At 49.6% G+C, this 13,349-nt stretch overlaps 1 protein-coding gene across 6 annotated transcripts in view; it reads left to right on the top strand.

The window, feature by feature from the left end:
• PKNOX2 (PBX/knotted 1 homeobox 2) overlaps nucleotides 1-4,278 on the top strand; it is a 257,123-nt gene extending 252,845 nt beyond the window's left edge. For all 6 annotated transcript variants that reach the window (XM_019710526.2, XM_074321096.1, XM_074321097.1 and 3 more), the window contains 2 exons: nucleotides 871-1,049; nucleotides 2,037-4,278. In XM_019710526.2, the coding sequence (XP_019566085.1) occupies nucleotides 871-1,049; nucleotides 2,037-2,263 (406 nt within the window). In that variant the 3' untranslated portion in view covers nucleotides 2,264-4,278. The remainder of the gene's footprint in view (nucleotides 1-870; nucleotides 1,050-2,036) is intronic.
• Nucleotides 4,279-13,349: the final 9,071 nt, after the last annotated feature.

Raw genomic sequence — 13,349 nt, 5'->3', positions numbered from 1 at the left:
TGAGTTACTACCTGCCCAAAGGCTCTCAGATGAAGGGGCCACATGCTTGGCAGGGTGATGCACAGCAGGGAGAAGAGGCTAGAAAGCCCAGCTCTGCCTCAGTGGCAGCCTAGCCACCACATCAGTCCTCCCATTCGGGCTAGAAGCCGAGAGCCACAGTCAGCAGGCGTCTATGGCTCCATCTGCAGCTTCTCAGCGCCCTCTGCTGGGAAACTGTGTCAGGAACATCGCCGGATAGAAAACCCAGCCCCACATGCCCTGCAGAGACCAAAACAAGTACCTGCATCCAGCAGTGGTCGCCTGGTCTACCCACCATGTATGTGAACTGAATGCAAAGTAAAACATTCTGCAAAGCTGGGAGTTGAGAGGAGGAGGAACAGTTGGCCATTCCAACCTCACAAGAGATCCCAGTTTCCCCTTCTCTGTGTCTGGCTGGGTTGTCATAGAAATCTCAGAGAGCAAGGTCTGGCTGGATGGGAGTGGACCCAAGAGTTGAGTCCCCTGATCTGAGCCCTCAGCCCTCTGGAGAGAAGTCAGAAGTTAGTGCCTTTGGCTAACAAAGCTGTTCCTTCCTCTGTCCAATCCTGAGGAGTCTCAAGTAGAGATTCCTGACCCTCCTCACGCATTCATCCCACGCTGCTTTGTGGTGACTCAGTGGTTCCATGAGCTCCAAAGTGCCCAGCGCCCTTCCCTCAGCTGGGCTTTCACACCCCAGGTCAGATCCCAGTCTGTTCTGTACCGTGGATCAGCTGCTGAGAACCTGGAAGCAGTGTAGCCCTCCCTCTCTGCACGCACACACACGCACATGCGCTCAGCCCCCCCACCACCTGCGTGGTGATTAACCGGGTCTCCTCCTTCACCCCTGGGCAGGTTCATCAATGCCCGGAGGCGCATCCTGCAGCCCATGCTTGATGCCAGCAACCCAGACCCTGCCCCTAAAGCCAAGAAGATCAAGTCACAGCACCGGCCCACCCAAAGATTCTGGCCCAACTCCATTGCTGCGGGGGTGCTGCAGCAGCAAGGTGGTGCCCCTGGGACAAATCCCGATGGTAAGAACTGGGGCTGAGTGTACTCTAGGCTGAGGGCTGGTGGGCGGGCAGGCCCCTGGAGCTCCTTCAGGACAGCCGTGCAAAGATTCAAGGGCTGGACATCTGTTTGTCCACCCGAGAGGCGGGGGCCACTCTGTCAGAATAGTTATCCCTTCCCGGACCCCACTAAACAGTGCATGTACTTGAACAAGCCAAAAGCAATTTCACAAAGAGCAGTGGGAGTCGGCGGTCTTCTGAGTCAATGACTGCTCAGCAGAGCCCCCTCCTCACTCCCACACCCACCCTAAGTTCCTTAGCACCAGTCAGTGTCTGCACAATTCTCCAAGAGCCAGGGCTATCTATAAATACTGAGCAGGCAGCTGGCTTGTGAACGAAGGCCAGGAAGAGCTTTGTTTTTCCAGCTTCTCCATCACACCCTCCATATACACTTTTCTAATTGCCGGTTGCCTGGTGTACAATGAATAATTCAATAAGCCAGACATTTTATAACTTGGCACATGGAGATAGCGCTGTGTGGGAGGTGGTTTGGAGGTATGCATGTGTGTATACATACCTTCATGTATATGTGCATTTATATGGTTGTGTACCAGTTCCTATGTCACGAGCAAGTGTCTCATGAGGTATAATGGAAATACACAGATTTTGAGCTAGATCAACAGGGAAAGACTCTCAGCTCTCTTATGCCTGTGTCACCGTGAGCTAATGACTTAACCGAGACTCAATTTCCTCCTCTTCAGAATGGGGATAATAATACCTACCCTACAGAATGGTTAGAACGTCAAAAATATTCAACACATTTATATAGAAGATGCTCAGTGAATGGTGACCAGGAGTGCAGCTGCTTAGGCTGGGGCAGGGAGTGGCTGACAAGTACATGGGTGGGGGTTTCATACGGGACTTGTCCAGCTCACCGCCCCATGAGCAGTCCATTCAACTCTCCAACATGGAGGTTCCTGGGCCTGAGCCTTGCCTTCTTCTCTCATGTAGGTTCCATCAACTTGGACAACCTGCAGTCCCTGTCCTCAGACAATGCCACCATGGCCATGCAGCAGGCTATGATGGCCGCACACGATGACTCATTGGATGGGACAGAAGAAGAGGATGAGGATGAGATGGAAGAGGAGGAGGAAGAGGAGCTGGAGGAGGAGGCCGACGAGCTTCAGACAACGAATGTCAGTGACCTGGGCTTGGAACACAGTGACTCCCTGGAGTAGTCGGAAGCCCAGATGGCACTGATCACCGAGCAGGAGAGGCGTGTCATCAGGAGGGCTTCGGGGTGGGGGGGAAGGGGACATGGGCAGGCAACACCAAGGAAGTCGGGCCCTAGCTTCCCAAAGTCAGTAGCTTGAAGAAATGCAGAGGAGACACCTGCTCCTTCCCAACCACCAAGCTTCTATGATACCCCAGCCCCACTTCCCTAGAACTGTGGAGGACTCCGTTGGTGGGGCCGGTCAAGCAGCCTGTACGGAAAGGCAGGAGTGAGATCTGGACTCACCAAATCCCCGAGGACAGATGGCACCCATGGGACCCCCACTGAAGGACTTGAGTCGTTTACAAGCCCTGCACTGTGAGGCGACCACTGTTTGCAGAGTGAGCCTTTGCCAGGGGAGAAAATTAGGAGGAAAGGGAGAGAGAGACAAAGGGGGTCTGGGTTCTACCCCCAGACGGCTCTCAGCTCCTTTGAGAGACATTCAAGGGCAGGAGGGATCCCAAATACATAGCCAGTGACTGGAGGAGTGGGAGGGCCTGAGGCATCACCTCTTGAAGATCAGAGTGGGACCCAGATTCCACAGGGCTCCAGCTCATTCCTCCAAGGCCCCCCATCTCTGGGCTTGGGCAACCATGGACTTGGGGAGAGGGATGGAGCCACCAGAGCCAATTTCTGTCTCTCTCTCCTGGAAACAAATGGTAAGATGGTGGGCTCAAATTATAGGAGGTTAAGAGGAGACCCTTCTCCTGGATTGGCTCCAGGACCCAAAGGGATGGCAGAACCTGGGCAGGAGCCATATCAAGATGACTTTGGGCAACATAGCTGTCCCTAGGTGGTCACAGGACTCAGCTCCTATAACAACAGGACAAGGGTGTCTTATCCCAGATGTTCCAGCCCTCTGATGGAGCTCGTCATATGTTCCACCCCCTCTACAGACCATCAGAGAGGGTGGAGCCAGGTTAGCTTGGAATCCTTCCATCCAAAGGGACCCCCACTCCTGTCCCTCTGCTCCAGGCTGGCTCCATCAGCCTCCATCCTCTCTTCTTCATTCTATCCTTCAGAGAAGGCAGAAGAAACATTGGAGAAAAGCATCCAGCCCAACGGGAAGCCAGGGGTTGGAGAAGGTGCTACATACCTCCTCCCATCAATATCCAAAGTGTGGGGGAGGGCCCAGAGAAATGGCCCCCAAGAGCCAAGTGGTACCCCCATCCCACTTGCCTCGCTAATCTACACACCACCATTACACACAGCACTGGAGGAACTGGGGCTCCCACAAGGAGGAGGCTTTCCACCATCTTCCCTAATACACACCCTCCCACCCCAACTTCCAGGCCCCTTGATTGGCACCCCCTACTCCCCCTCCCTCCCACCCCTCTGGCTGTGAATGACAGGACTGATCACACGTGTGTTCTCCATTGGATTTAATTTAATGGACTTGCAGTTTCATTTGTAAATTGTGCATTGGCCATCTCCTTCAGTGGCAGGATGTCAGTGGCTACCTGGTCAAGTCGAGGGGACCCTCAGGGCCCCCTGGGGCTTCCTCTCCCCCACCTGTTTGGGGAGGAGCAAAAGGATGGTCACTTTCCTGGGGTCTCCCTGAAATGAATGTATTTCTCCCCAAAAGAGCTGATATTTAATGTTTTAATAGGGATTTTTGAGAAACAAATAACCTTATTTATAATCTGGGTGATTCGATCATTTTTTACTCCCTTTTGATGCCACAGGTAGAGGAAAGTCTAGCTTTTTTGGCAACGTGCAGTGGGATAAAATACTTTTCTTTCTCTGGTTCATTTTTCTTGTTAAAACACACACACACCACACACGCACACACGCACCCGTCCACTTACCACTGTGGACAGGCACCCATCCCGCACAGGCACACCCGCACACACGTGCCCACACATCCTCCTCCCAGCCCCTCCACCTGCCTAATGTTATGCAACCTCCTTCTGATGTATCCACCAAACCAGTACTAAATGTGGCCGAGAAGTTTCCAGTAAATCTTATTACCTACCATAATTCCGCTGCGTGATTCACTTTTTCTGTGGTTAGTGGGATCGTGGACCAGAGAGAATTTGGAGTCCTGAGCATAACCCTTGTTGAAGTGACTACCCTACATGGAAGAGGACAGGCAGAGGGCTCGCTGGGGACCTCAGTTTACCTGCCTGGGGAGGAAGACAGACAAGTTGGGTACATTCACTGTATATGTGTCTAGCTTACGACAAAGAGATAAGGGAGAAAGACAGGAGGAAGCTCTGTACTGCCCTCTCCCGACAATTTTCCCCCATAGCAGTGGCAAGCTCAGAGTTTGGTCCCTCTCTTCCAACATACTCCACCTCCCTCAAAGTTCTTTGCTTTCCCCATCCCCCTCCTAGGCTCTGAGGGTTTTCATCATTGAAGCCGATGCCACCACTGTCCCCACGCCCCCTGCCCCAGCCCTCACATGCCCACTCTTGCCCATTCTTGCCCTATCCCTCAGGTCCCAGGAATCGGGAAGGAGAGGAATTTTTGACGCCACATTTATCCTGGATCTGTGACCAGCGCATAGCCTGTCCTTTGAACCCCAGGGTTCAGCACTGTATTCCCTGGAGGAAGAAGAAATTGAAGGGCAGCTTATCTCTTATTTCCCCAAGAAGTGAGAGGCAGACTTTCCTGTTACCTTGAAGCTATAGGTGTCCTTATCTGGGCACTGTGGCTGAGATGCTCAGGGCATCGGTGTGGTTTAAAAGCAGGAGGGGAAATTCCTTGCTCACATTTGCAAAAGCTGCAGAGTTTGCACTTAACCTGTGGATACCCTAGAGCCAGGCGGAAGATGAAGAAGGGACTGAGTACACAGGCAAAATGGGCCTCCAGCAGCTCTGATGGCAGTTCCCTGAGTCACTGCTCTCACTTCTCCCAGACCTCCCGTCACACCCAGGCGTTCTGCAAACACAGCAGAGACCTGCTTCCAGACAGTGCAGAAAGTCTTAAGCTCTGCAAGAAGATGATACCTTAGAACCTCACTTTCCAGAGTCAGGAGGATGGCAGGCTTTCAAAGAAGTGTCTTCAGAGAACACACTGTTAAAAGATATACTCTCAAAAAACAAACAAACAAACAAATTCCACGGCCAAATCAGGATGAACTGCATATGATATTTTGTTAGTGGAATTTCATAAGGCGTATTACGATAGTAAAGGCTCTGAAAAGTCCTGCAGGAAAGAAACTGGTTTAACTTTATTTAACCCGTTCCCCACATTTATTTGCCTTGTTTTTCAAGTACTATCTATTCAAGTATGCTAGTATTCCACAAAACGCACTTTAGGGAACACTATTCTAAGAAATGACAGAGCCGTCTGTCCCAGTCCATCCCACCTCTTCCTAAGGTTTTCTCTGAAGTTCTGTCATCTTTTCGACCATGCTGCCAACGGAAACAGGCGTTTCCTACATTCTTAGAGGTGTGGGTGGTTGTGTCTCGAGGAGGCAGCAACCTCTCTGTGTGTATGACCCAGGTCCCATCCACCCACAAGGAGATATGCCACAACCCCTGTGGAAATAAGAGAGATGGGACAATGTGAGAGGGGACAAGTGGAGGGGAGATTTCCCTTACCCCGAGATGGAGTTCTGATATCAGGGCCCTGGGATCTGTTCAGACTGACTTCTGGCCCTGACCCCATCCCATTAAGAACTTTCGGGTTTGAAGATTCCTGTTCAGGGGAGTTTATGGCCAGAGCTACTCTTTCTTGACCAGGGAACTCTTCTCCTGCCTTGGACACGGCCAGATAAGGCACTGAGTCTGTCCCAAGGCACCTTGCTTGGAATCATTCATTCAATCTGTATTTATTGAGCTCCAACTCTGCCCCAGATCCTGGGGCTATACCTGCTATCAATAAACACACATTCTTGCCTTCAGGGAGTTTACATTCTAGTGGAAGATTGAGACCTGAAAGTGTGCTCCTGTTGTCCCCATAATATTTAAAATACTGTGTTCTCATCCTAGGACAGTGACCTCAAACTTTATCATTCTGAGTTGCAAAACAGGAGGCACTCAGGTCAAACATGGAGATCAGGCCAAATTCAATTCATAGGCATGTTTTGTTTGGACCATATATTGTTTTAAAATCTTTGTGCCAACATTTAAAAGTTAAAAGATTGCGCATACAAATTCAGGTTTCTGGTTTCTCTTGAAAAATCCGACAGTCAGGGAACTCGGGACCGATATTCACACACAGACATGTTGGGTGTGCTTGGATCATTGCCGCTCCTCAGGTGCAGTCCCCAGGTATCGTGATATTGGCCACATGGAGGCTGAGGGTCAGTTGCCACCTATTATTGTGCTGTCCCTACTTGGTTGGCTCATTGGTTAGTTATGCTTCCCCCCTGCCCCTTTTTCCCCCATTTTTTGCCTTTCCCTCCAATATTTAAGTGCTTGCTTTTAAGAAGGGAAACAATATTTCTGTCTGCCCATTGCTCCATCAAAAGTAAGAAAACAAAATAGTACAAGAGGGCTGTGTCTTTGGAAAAACAATGGAGAGAACACATTCGTTTGTGGAAGTGAAGATACTGCTACCTTCAATTGCAAAGTGTACCTGTGTCTTACATTCCGACATCTTCACTCATATGTTACCTGCCTACCTGGCCTTTAGTGGTCGTCATGAGCCTTGAGGCATAAAAACCACCAGGGTTGCATTTTATAAATGCAGCTTAGGCCCCACAACCAGCTTTTCCCAGATTCAAGGCAAGATTCCTAAAGACTTTGCTCTCAGAGAATAGTTTTCAGTTGCCTTTAGAATTTCCTTATTTAACTTCCTTTTGATGTATAGACTATAGCGCGCCTGAGCCAGTTCTACATTCAGTAAATGTTCACAGGTACTGGCATCAGACGGGGGACAGAGGATAATTCAACTTTGCAGAGCTTCACAGGCCGAGGGATTACCGAAGACTGGCAGAGAGGAAGCTGATCACATCGTACTCTGCATTTCCGCTTTCGCGTCTTATTTCCATCCCACATATGAGGCAGATTTTATTACACCACGTTCAACTATAGATATCTTATACTTTTATATTTCTCAGCCTCTCTCTGGGCCAATCTCAGTCAGTCCCTTTGCAAATTAAATGCATCTCATTAAACCAAACCCATTTAGGACAATGCCCTTCAGGTGTGTGCATCTTAGTACATCTTTCATTTAAGACAAGTGCTTGATTTATTTTTCATCTCATTACACTCTTTAAAATTATATGCATCTCATTATACTCAGTGCACTGAGACGACTTATTTCAAGTGTAGACATTACACCCAGTATTATCAGGCAAGAATATTTTTTTTTTCATTTCATTACAAGCCTTACAATTTATGTACATCTCATTACAATCAGCCACTTAAGACAATTCCCTTCAGTTGTGTATATCTCATTATACCTTCTCATTTCAGTGTTTTTTTTTCATCTTATTACACCCAAGCATTATTCAGAGAACTCACTTCAGGTGTGCCTATCTCACATCCACCTGTTATTTTGTGAATTTTGGGATGGTTGCTTTCTCCATAGCATTGCAAAATTTTTGTTATACCAAACTCATCGAAATCCCACTCTGTCCACCAGTGAGCCTCCTATGCACCTCTGCAGGGAAAGGAAGAACACTGGGTCCCCTGGATTTGGCCAATAACTTCCCCTTACACACAGGGACCATCTAAATTAGCTTCCTCACTTGCACATTGAGGGGGTTAGAGAAGATGGCCTCTAAGCGCCCCTTTAGTTGATATTCCGTGAAACTCTAGTACTGTGGACGACTGTGGAGACAAAGCCCCAGAGAGCAGTTTCAAGGCTCTCAGCCTCACGTGGAAAGGTGCTGGCTCAGTTATTAGATGGCCATCAGCTGTAATCAGATGGCCATCCGCTGTGGCTGGGTGGCCATCAGCTGTTACCAGTTAGCCATTAGCCACTAATATAACTACCGTAGGTATGCTAGGGGGTTGGTTGGTTGGTAGAGAAGCAGACTGCAGGTTGCAGCTAACAAGTGGGGTTAGCAAGGGCAGATGGTGGATTGCAGATCGTGTGGATCCTACTTCCTGTGTCTCGCCAGGCCGCCAGTGAGACTGGGGTGCAGGAAGACCCCTCGTTGGTGTACTGGCAGATGTTTGCTTTCGTGTCTCAACCAGCCACCATCGAGAGTATAATGGTATGACTCCCCTATCTATGGCTCCATGGGTGTTCCTTTTTAGCCTCACCATATCCTGCGTTGTTATGTGGGGAGAGGGAGATGAGACCCCGTATGATGACAGTGGAACAGTTTCCCCAGCTTCTCCTGGGGACACTGCTCATCTCTCTGGACAGCCCCCCCCCCCGCCCTCTCCCCGCTGGAGAAGCTGAGATTGACACCACTGCCCAGGCTTCCAGGGGCTAGACTGCTTCACACTTCCTGTTGCCCTTTTCACTGGATGCTGCTGTGTTTCCATGTGGAGATCACATTTTGGAAGGAGATGAAATAACTTTGCTCTCTTGTGATGGAACCTCCCCAGCACCTCCAGGCCCAGCGGCATCTTTGTCTCCCTGGCCCCAACCCTCACTCCAGGAGTTCTCAGCTGGAGTGCACCTTAGCGTTGGCAGGCAGGCTTTTGGAGTTGCAGGTGACTAAGTTCCAGTCTCAGTTTACTAAATCAGAGTCTCCAAAGGTGTGGCCAAGGTAGGTACATTTTTAAAAGTCCCCCAGAGGGCGGCTGGTTGGCTCAGTGGGTTGGAGTGCAGTGCTCATAACACCAAGGTCACTGGTTCGATCCCCACATGGGCCAGCAAGCTGTGCCCTCCACAACTAGAGTGCAAGCAACAACTTGACTTGGAGCTGATGGGTCCTAGAAAAACACACTATTCCCCAATAAAGATTTTTTTTCATTATAAAAAAAATAAAAGTATCCCAGAGATTCTGAACCCCTACATCACCCAAGCCTGGTTTCAGAAAAGGATCTGCAGCACAGTGTCTCTGAGCTCAGAATGCCTGACGCTCTCAATACCCCCTTTCCCAGCTGTATTTGCACATAAGAATCCGAGCTTAAAATGAAAAAAATCATTTCTCAGTCCTGGAAAGGGCAGTAAGGGTCGGTGAACCCAACTTGCCCACCCCATATAGGAATCCTGTCCATAGCACATTATAAATTGTCATCTCCCTTTCCTGTGCCTCCCAGAGCAGAAAGGCCAAAACTGCTACCCAGAGCCACCTGGTCCCTCCAACTTCCACTTATAATCTGAGATCTGCCTTCTGGAGACAGATGGATGAAGGAGCCACCCTCCAGATTGCTTTGTGGTCTTCAAGGCTTACTTACTGCACACGTGGCCTCTCTGAGTGTGTCTGGATTGTCTGTGTGCTTCCTCTTCTGTCACTCCACCTGTCTCCTTGCCAATGAAAATAGAATCTTTTTCCTATGCACAAAATAAATTTGAATTTCATCATCCCTCCTCCACCACTCTGCTTGAACGGACCTACTGAGAAATCAGAATATAGCACAACTCCTGCCTCTTTGTCTCCTCGTCCAGGACCACCCAAGGCCACTGGTTCTAGAATCGGCAGGTGCCAGGGCTGACGGCACCACCACTAAGCAGGAGTTTGTGAGGATAAAAGGTAGGAGTAAGGCTGATTTTAGAGGCATGGGCCACACCCTGTCTTGTTTGGTTTTGTTTTCAGGTTCTATGTCTACTGGATTATAAAGATGATTAGACTCCCCAAGGCTCAAGAGGCCATGGGGCCAGCCCTTTCTCTACATTCCTCAAAGTTTACTAGCAAAACTAAAAATCACAATTTATTGAGCACTTAGCATATATGCTAGATACTGCATTCAAAAAAATCCTGGAATTAATAATTGTTAATATCAGTATTCCCATTTCTAAAATGAGGTAATTAGGGCTCAGAGATATTGAATAACTTTCTCAAAAACTGTATTGCTTCTATGTAGTAGAGCTGGGATTTGAACTAAAGGCTAAATACAAGCTCCTCCTGTGAGGTAATTACGCTTTGGCTTGACCAGAACTGGCCCTCAGAGTCAAGGGAGAAGCCCCCTCCTCCCTGAAAACCTCCGAGGTGCCAGCAGCCCTGCACCCACTTTTGCTTTTCTCCTGTAAGTTCCCAGAACAAAATAGCATGCAGAAATGTGGCCCCAAACCTTAGCTTGCAACTCCCCCCCCCCCCACCCGCCAACCCCCTGCCCAGCATCCACCCAGCGGCCCACCAGCTCTGAATCTGAACCATCTACATTTTGGAGGGAAGGGGGCAGGACCTAGGTCCCCTGAGCGTAAGAAGTTGCTCTGTGTACTTTTCTAGGAGCTGTGCTGCAGGAGGGGCTGGAGGCCAGTCTTGGAGGAGAGGCTTCTGCTGACTACCCACAGACTGGGATAAAGGGGTGGCAACAGCAGGTCCACTGTACTGTTGCTGATGTTCACTCAGGTGTGTTGTAGAGATTGATGTTGAGGTCAGTGACGACAGCTGGCATCCAAGCCTTCCTCATTTCTGGCCGTACAGGTGATTCCTTCCCTCCTGTCAGAGGGCGAGGCCAGGTCCTTAGGTTTTTTTCAGACTTGACTACTGAGAGCATGGGTAAAAGAAGGTTGGAAGATGGAGGAAGGAAAACAGAGAAAAGAGCTCGTCTCAGGGAGAGAGAGATAGAACGGGTGCTCAAAGCGGGGGTTCCACTGAGAGCAGAGGACAGGCCAGGGCCAGGGGCACTGCCAGATGGGGCAACACTTTAATAAAGGGGAAAAAACAAAATGACTGTAGAATTTCAAAAAGGAAGAGGATAAAGTGAAAATACAACAGACTGGATGGCATGCAGACACCTGACTCCTCCATTAACGTGCTTCTCTGGTTCTGTGATTCGTTGTCCTCTTCTCTGGCAGGTTGGGAGCCAAAGAGAAAATGAGGAGGGGGACAGAGGGTAGAGAGAGAAGGAGAGAGGGAGAGAGAGAGGAACTAGATGTGCATGTGTCTCTGGGGTTTTTCAGACAAAGCTATTATCAAAATGCCAACCAGCTCCTGCCTGGCTCATTTGCATATTCCATGCTGTGCTCTTTGAAGCAGGATGAATATGCATGAGGACTTGGGCGGGGTGTGGAGCTGCCGGGCTGTGGGCTAAGGTGGTTCATTGTTCTTTTAAAAGAAAGGCATTAATAGGAAGCCAAAGCATCGTCCTGGTCAGCAGAGTGGCCTCTGCTTCTCCTCTCTAGTGAAGGGAGGAGGAGAGCAAAGCTCAGGCTCAGCCAGAAATCCTAACAACTATTCTCTCATCCTCCCAAGGAAGTAAATAATCAGGCGCCATCAAGAACCTGAGTGTCTCTTCTCCAAGAGCAGCATTTAATTACTCTTCTCCCCACGCATACTAATCGTGGAGACTGGAGACAGGCTGGGGGAGCAGAGCCGCCTCTCCTGCCTTCCATGGAAATGAGGCTGCCTCTCCCATTTCCTGCTTCAGCTGCAAGGAGAGCTGGGCACCTGGGGCGCTCCCAGCTTCCCACCTTTGGGGAGACCCCAAGGGCTCTCAGTGGCTGGGCTGTGGTGGGAGTCCCTGGGACACAGTAGGTGCTCACAAAAGCTCATGGAATGGACTCCCTGATGCCCATTAGGACTTGGCTTATCATTCATCCTAAGACACCTGGAGGATCATGCCTTCTAACTGGTCTTCTCCATCTCTTCTTCCCTGACCACAAGCTGAAGAGTCATACTCCAGACATTACTTCAGTGAACATGAAAAGGATTTATTTAAAAATATCATTTATCACGCAACTTCAGGGCCACAACACCCTCTCTTTGGGGTTTTCTTTCAGAGATATCACATCTGTCTCCCATCCTGAAATAGACTAGGATAAACAATGTGGAGATAGTCCATTTGTAAAATGGCCTTTCCCCCGTGATCTTGTTTCAACTCTGCACAAATGAAGGCTGGCTTCTGGCTCTGTGGTGAAGTTGCCTTACTCGGACTTGAAATTAGGCTTAGCGAAGTCCACATTGATGAGAACACGCGTCCTTAAAGAACCTACTAGCCAGGCCAACCTCCTAGCTACCTAGGAGGGCACGCTGCAGGCCTTGGCTCTCCAGTACGCCTTGCTGAGTGGACCTCCTCAGCTGGACCTAACTTTTGCAATCAAGACTGACTGAGTCTGAAGTATGAGTCTGCCATTGGGACTTTTCCTACCATCCTGAAGGAGGAGAGAGGAAACGGGGGAGAGAGTTGTGTTCACCTGTTACTCACACTACCTGTGCTGTCCTTAGTTTCAGCCTCCAAGAGTCAGGGCTCCAGCAACACCAGAAACCTACAGCAAACCTTAATGTAAATACCAGCTGCCTGGAGAGCTTGTTAAAAGACAGCTCTGAGTCAATAGGTCTGGGGTGGGGCCTGAGTTTTTGTGTTTCTAACAAGTTCCTACATGGTGTCAGTGCTGCTGGACGAGCAGCACTTTGAGTAGCAAGGACAGAGGGGGAGACAGTGCAAACCCACGAGAAACTGATTTCGTATTCCCTCTCGACTCCCTCCCATGTGGACAAAAGGAGAGAAAAGAGGAGCCACCGCTCCCACCCTCCCCTCCCAGACTCACTTCCTCCTAGACGAAGTGTATCCCTGACACGTGACATTTATTTTTAACTGCCAGCAGCTTTGATGAGCTTGTCTCTGCTGCTTCAAGACACCTGCTGGTAGGATAAATTGGGGAAAAGGAGTAGCTGACCCAGATCTGACAAATCCAAGGCAGGAAGAGAAGCTGTTGGGGAGTCAGTGCCTTCCCTTTGCTGAGTGGTGAAAAACCCCACCCGTGGCCGTGTTAACTTGCTCGTGACCTCACACCACCAGTGACCCTTGCATCCTTAGCCATAGTGCCAATGAATGCAGAGCTGAAGTCACCCCTTTCTGTCAAAGCCTGGTACTCACGTCAATTTTTTGACCCCTGAGGATTTACATGGGTACCTATGTTTGCTTCTATTTTCTGCTGTCTTCGATAGCAGCCAGGGCTCTACCTTCACAGGCATTCTGCTCCACGTAGATGCCTGAGTTAAAGCTGTAGGTGCTGGGGTAAGTACCCCACACCCCACCTGGTGGGATAAGTACCCCTCACCCCAGGTGAGACTGCTACTGCTCCTAGAA

This window comes from Rhinolophus sinicus, linkage group LG16, assembly GCF_036562045.2.
Source record: "Rhinolophus sinicus isolate RSC01 linkage group LG16, ASM3656204v1, whole genome shotgun sequence".
Classification (NCBI taxonomy): Eukaryota; Metazoa; Chordata; class Mammalia; order Chiroptera; family Rhinolophidae; genus Rhinolophus; species Rhinolophus sinicus.
Note: the sequence above shows the minus strand (reverse complement) of the source record. Positions and strands in the feature narration are given on the sequence as shown.